Raw genomic sequence first — 6,000 nt, 5'->3', positions numbered from 1 at the left:
CAGCATACAGTCCTATGTAAATGATATCACCCCCACAGATACCTCCAGCATACAGTCCCATGTAAAATGTCATTCTCCCCTACCTTCAGTCCCTCCAACATATAGTCCCATGTAATTAAATCCCCCCCCCTCCAAACATAGTCTCCAGTACAAGGATTATTCCCCCTCCCTTCAGCCCCTGTAAAAATCCCCCCCAAGTAAAAAGAACAGTCATGTCCTCATCCACACAGCCGCCTCCTGCAGCCTCTGCTCCTCTCTCCAACAACCTGCTCTGTAGAATCTCCAGCAGATCCCGAGGCCCCGCCCCCTGGATAACGAGACTCCGCCTCTTCCTCTGACATCATCATACCTGCCAGGAGCAACTCCATTCTAGTCACTACCATAGTATGTAGCCTTCTAGCAGCTCTCAGACCCCTTATATACTCCCCTACAAACTACATAAAAATAAAGCCCCCACCAGAAATCACTGACCACAGTAAAAGGGCCTGCACTCTCCCTGCTCTTGCTTTTTTTTACAGCTATTTTCCTGCATCTGGCAAGTCCGTAAGGGGCGGGAAGAAGCAGTCACATGATCCCATGACGTCATGCCCTCAGAGAAGCCAATTCATTCTAGGTTTAATGCAGATGACTTGGTTGCCGGAAGTGGTGTCTGGATTGCGGCACAGGTGCTTTACCCCGAGGTCAGTGGGCCCCCAGCCCATACATGGATCACTTTCTACTGCTGCATATGCCAGCGGTGTCACCCATCTGTCATGTATGCTCTCTATCTCTGTGCATGTCTTGTCTCTGTTAACCCCATAAGGACTGGGACAGTCTTTTTGCGCTTTCATTTTTTTCTTTGTCTTTCAAGAGCCATAACTTTTTTTTTCTGTTCTGTTTCACAATCTGTGCTGTTAATGGATCCGTTTTCGCCGGATCTGGTTGTATTAACCCCTTAGTGGACACGCACATTTTTGTAAAATTGCATTCCAAGAGCTATAACTTTTTTTTATATTTTTCATCAATGTACTTGTATGAGGTCTTATTTTTTTTGCAGAGGACAAGTTATAGTTTTTAAAGGGATTCACCAGGTTTCACCCCTGTCAGCTAAACATATGCTGATGTTCAGGGCCTCATCAGGATTCCTAATGTGGGCTTCTAAATGTGATCCGTAGCCTTATTTTGCTAAAAAACAGGTTTTACTAACCTGTCACTCAAAGAAATAAGGTGCCCAAGGGGATGTCAAGGCATGCAAGGTGCCGGCCGCACCCACCGCCGTTCGTGCCCAGCGCCGCCTTTCCAGACTTCTGCACCGCCTCCTAATCCTCTGTGGCCTCTCGCTCTCATCTGTGGATGACGGACACTGTTATGGGGGGGGATCTGTGGAATACGGACACTGTTATGGGGGGATCTGTGGATGACGGACACTGTTATGGGGGGGATCTGTGGATGACGGACACTGTTATGGGGGGGATCTGTGGATGACGGACACTGTTATGGGGGGATCTGTGGATGACGGACACTGTTATGGGGGGGATCTGTGGATGACGGACACTGTTATGGGGGGGATCTGTGGATGACGGACACTGTTATGGGGGGGATCTGTGGATGACGGACACTGTTATGGGGGGGATCTGTGGATGACGGACACTGTTATGGGGGGGATCTGTGGATGACGGACACTGTTATGGGGGGGATCTGTGGATGACGGACACTGTTATGGGGGGGGATCTGTGGATGACGGACACTGTTATGGGGGGGATCTGTGGATGACGGACACTGTTATGGGGGGGATCTGTGGATGACGGACACTGTTATATATGTGCCATCCACAGACCCCCCACCCCATAACCGTGCCATCCACAGACCCCCCCCAGCCCATAACTGTGCCATCCACGGATGTTCCCCATAAAACTGTCATCCACAGATCCCCCGCCGCTACAGTATACAAATATAAAATGTCTTATTCAATTAAAACTGATTATACATGCCCCCTCACTCCTAATATTACCATACATCCTAACAGCTTCTGTACAATGCAGGCAGGCAGGCCGGGCGGCCGGCGTGTCACTCACTGACGTCACTTGCCTGCGCCGCCTGCTTCATTCATAAAGTAGGCGGCGCAGGCACGTGACATCAGGGAGTTATGCTGCCGCCCGCCCGGCCTGCCTGCCTGCATTCTACTGAAGCTGTTAGGATGTATGGTAATAATAGCAGTGAGGGGGCATGTATAATCAGTTTTAATTGAATAAGACATTTTATATTTGAATATTGCAGCACTGGAGCGGCGGGGCTATAGTACACTGACTGCACCGCCCTGCCGCTATTGCCGGCCCCCAGCTCCTCCCCGCTCGCTCGTACATCGCATCCTGCGATGTTAAACTGTCAGCATTCGCCCCATAAGATGCAGGGGCATTTTTCCCCCATTTTGGGGGGAGAAAAAGTGCGTCTTATGGGGAGAAAAATACGGTACATAGCGCTGCGTCCGAAAAGTCCAAACTATTAAATTATTAAAAAATATCTCCTATGCGGTGAGCGCCGTAACAGAAATAAATAAATGAAAACCATGCGATTCGCCATTTTTTAGTCACCTTGTCACCCCAAAAAATAGGATAGGACGGTTCTATTATGGGCCGAACGTTTCATTAAATGCAGAATGCAAGCAGATTTATATTTTTTTTTTTCCGCGTGGTATTGAGTATCGCAATACTTTTTTATGGTGTCGAAAGCCAATCAAAATTTTGGTATCTAAACAACCCTACGTCTATCTGATCGGTGTAGCGTTGTCACGATACCAAAATTTTGATTTGGTTTCGATTTGGCGACAATAAATGTAATTTGGCAAATTTTTCAGTTCAGGAGCCAATGGCTACTAGGTATTTTTTTTTTTTGTCTGGAGCACTGCAGTTATAGGGGTCCTGCAATAACCAGTAAGCACTTTCCGTCACTGCAGAGGACAGCGCTCACTGGTTATTACCACCTCCTGCCCCCAGTTATAGGGGCCCTGCAATAACCAGTAAGCACTTTCCTTCACTGCAGAGGACAGCGCTCACTGGTTATTACCACCTCCTGCCCCCAGTTATAGGGGCCCTGCAGTAACCAGTAAGCACTTTCCGTCACTGCAGAGGACAGCGCTCACTGGTTATTACTGCCTCCTGCCCCCAAGATATAGGGGCCCTGCAATAACCAGTAAGTACTAGGGATCGACCGATATTGATTTTTTAAGGCCGATACCGATAATTTGTCAACTTTCAGGCCGATAGCCGATAATTTATACCTATATTCTGGGTATTTTTATTTTTGAGGGAAAAAAAATTTTCCTACACAAATCTGCTGAAAATTAATGTTTATTGTTAACGTGTATTATTATTTTATTTTTTTTGTAAATCTTTTTCATTTATACTTAATATTTTTTTTTTTTTTACTAACTTTTAGCCCCCTTAGGGACTAGAACCCTTGTCCTATTCACCCTGATAGAGCTCTATCAGGGTGAATAGGAGCTCACACTGTCCCTGCTGCTGTGTGCTGTGTGCTTTGTGCACACAGCAGCATGGAGCTTACCATGGCAGCCAGGGCTTCAATAGCGTCCTGGCTGCCATGGTAACCGATCGGAGCCCCAGGCTTACACAGCTGGGGCTCCGATCGGAGGAGCAGGGGAGAGGGGATCCTGTGGCCACTGCCACCAATGATTAATACTGCGGGGGGGGGGGGGGGGGGGGCGCACTGCGCCACCAATGTTTTTACTACTGGGATGGGGGTGGGGGGCGCACTGCGCCACTAATGATTAATACTAGGGGGCTTGGGGGGGGGGGGCGGCGCACTGCGCCACCAATGAAGATACCTCTCTTTCATATACAGGAGGCGGGAGCTGGCTGCAGAGTCACATAGCCGGCTCCCGACCTCTATGAGCGGTAGCTGCGATCCGCGGCACCTAAGGGGTTAACTACCGCGGACCGCAGCTGCCGTTCATAGAGGTCGGGAGCCGGCTATGTGATTCTGCAGCCAGCTCCCGCCTCCTGTATATGAATTAATGAAAGACTCATCTTCATTGGTGGCGCAGCGGCCACAGCCCCTCCCCTCCTCTTGTCTCCTCTCCTGCCATTGGCGGCAGCGGCAGCAGCAGCACAGGGGGAGGGAGACACTGCTTCCTTCTCCCCTGTGCTGCGGAGGGAACACAGAACGCGCTGTCAGCAGCGCGTTCTGTGTTCCCAATACGTTATCGGAATATCGGCAAAATAGATGCCGATACCGATAAGGTTCAAAATCCTCAATATCGGCCGATAATATCGGTAAAACCGATAATCGGTCGATCCCTAGTAAGTACTTTCCTTCACTGCAGAGGACAGCGCTCACTGGTTATTACCACCTCCTGCCCCCAGTTATAGGGGCCCTGCAGTAACCAGTAAGCATTTTCCTTTACTGCAGACGACGGTGCTCACTGGTTATTACCACCTCCTGCCCCCAGTTATAGGGGTCCTACAATAACCAGTAAGTACTTTCCTTCACTGCAGAGGACGTCGCTCACTGATTACCACCTCCTGCCCCCAGTTATAGGGGCCCTGCAATAACCAGTAAACACTTTCCTTCACTGCAGAGGACAGCGCTCACTGATTATTACCACCTCCTGCCCCCAAGATATAGGGGTCCTGCAATAACCAGTAAGCACTTTCCTTCACTGCAGAGGACGTCGCTCACTGGTTATTACCGCCTCCTGCCCCCCGTTATAGGGGTCCTGCAATAACCAGTAAGTACTTTCCTTCACTGCAGAGGACAGCGCTCACTGGTTATTACCACCTCCTGCCCCCAGTTATAGGGGTCCTGCAGTAACCAGTAAGCACTTTCCTTCACTGCAGAGGACGGCGCTCACTGGTTATTACCACCTCCTGCCCCCAGTTATAGGGGCCCTGCAATAACCAGTAAGCACTTTCCTTCACTGCAGAGGACGTCGCTCACTGGTTATTACCACCTCCTGCCCCCAAGATATAGGGGTCCTGCAATAACCAGTAAGTTCTTTCCTTCACTGCAGAGGACGTCGCTCACTGATTATTACTACCTCCTGCCCCCAGTTATAGGGGTCCTGCAGTAACCAGTAAGCACTTTCCTTCACTGCAGACGACGGTGCTCACTGGTTATTACCACCTCCTGCCCCCAGTTATAGGGGCCCTGCAATAACCAGTAAGCACTTTCCTTCACTGCAGAGGACAGCGCTCACTGGTTATTACCGCCTCCTGCCCCCAAGATATAGGGGCCCTGCAATAACCAGTAAGCACTTTCCTTCACTGCAGAGGACGTCGCTCACTGGTTCTTACTGCCTCCTGCCCCCAAGATATAGGGGCCCTGTAATAAGCAGTAAGCACTTTCCTTCACTGCAGAGGACAGCGCTCACTGGTTCTTACTGCCTCCTGCCCCCAAGATATAGGGGTCCTGCAATAACCAGTAAGCACTTTCCTTCACTGCACAGGATGGTGCTCACTGGCTATTACCGCCTCCTGCCCCCCAGATATAGGGGTCCTGCAATAACCGGCAAGCACTTTCCTTGAGGGCTCATGCACACAACTATTATTTTGATCCGCATCCGAGCCGCAAAGGCGGACCCGTTCACTTCAATGGGGCCGCAAAAGATGCGGGCAGCACACAATTTGCTGTCTGCATCCGTTACTCTGTTCCGCAAAATGCAGAACACGCGGTATCCGTGTTTTGCGGACCACAAAACACAGTACGGTTGTGTGTATGAGGCCTTACTAGCGGGAAAAGCACTTATTGGTTAACCCTTTAATGACCAGGCCTGAAAAGGCCTTAATGACCAGTCACTGTTTTGTGATTTAGCGCAAGTGGTTCAAACACTTGTAACTTATTTATTTGTTGGACTACTAAAATAACTTTTGTAGCTTTTGATGACACTACACAGGGCTTTTTAATATACTTTTTAGTTTTATTAGGGGAAAACTGTACAAATGTTTTAACCCCTTAAGGACACAGCCTTATTTCACTTTAGGACCAGGCCATTTTTTGCAAATCTGA

The 6,000-nt window shown here is 49.4% G+C and overlaps 1 protein-coding gene across 2 annotated transcripts in view; it reads left to right on the top strand.

Moving 5' to 3' along the window:
* Positions 1-601: 601 nt before the first annotated feature.
* The window catches only part of PLPP6 (phospholipid phosphatase 6), a 50,193-nt gene continuing 44,794 nt past the window's right edge, over positions 602-6,000 (top strand). Inside the window, exon 1 of one of the 2 annotated variants that reach the window (XM_040407727.1) lies at positions 602-680. In XM_040407727.1, the coding sequence (XP_040263661.1) occupies positions 619-680 (62 nt within the window). In that variant the 5' untranslated portion in view covers positions 602-618. The remainder of the gene's footprint in view (positions 681-6,000) is intronic. The other variant, XM_040407728.1, reaches the window with a different exon arrangement.

The sequence above is a fragment of the Bufo bufo genome, chromosome 9, assembly GCF_905171765.1.
Source record: "Bufo bufo chromosome 9, aBufBuf1.1, whole genome shotgun sequence".
NCBI lineage: Eukaryota > Metazoa > Chordata > Amphibia > Anura > Bufonidae > Bufo > Bufo bufo.
The sequence above is the reverse complement of the archived record's forward strand: the minus strand, read 5'-3'. Positions and strand labels throughout refer to the sequence as shown.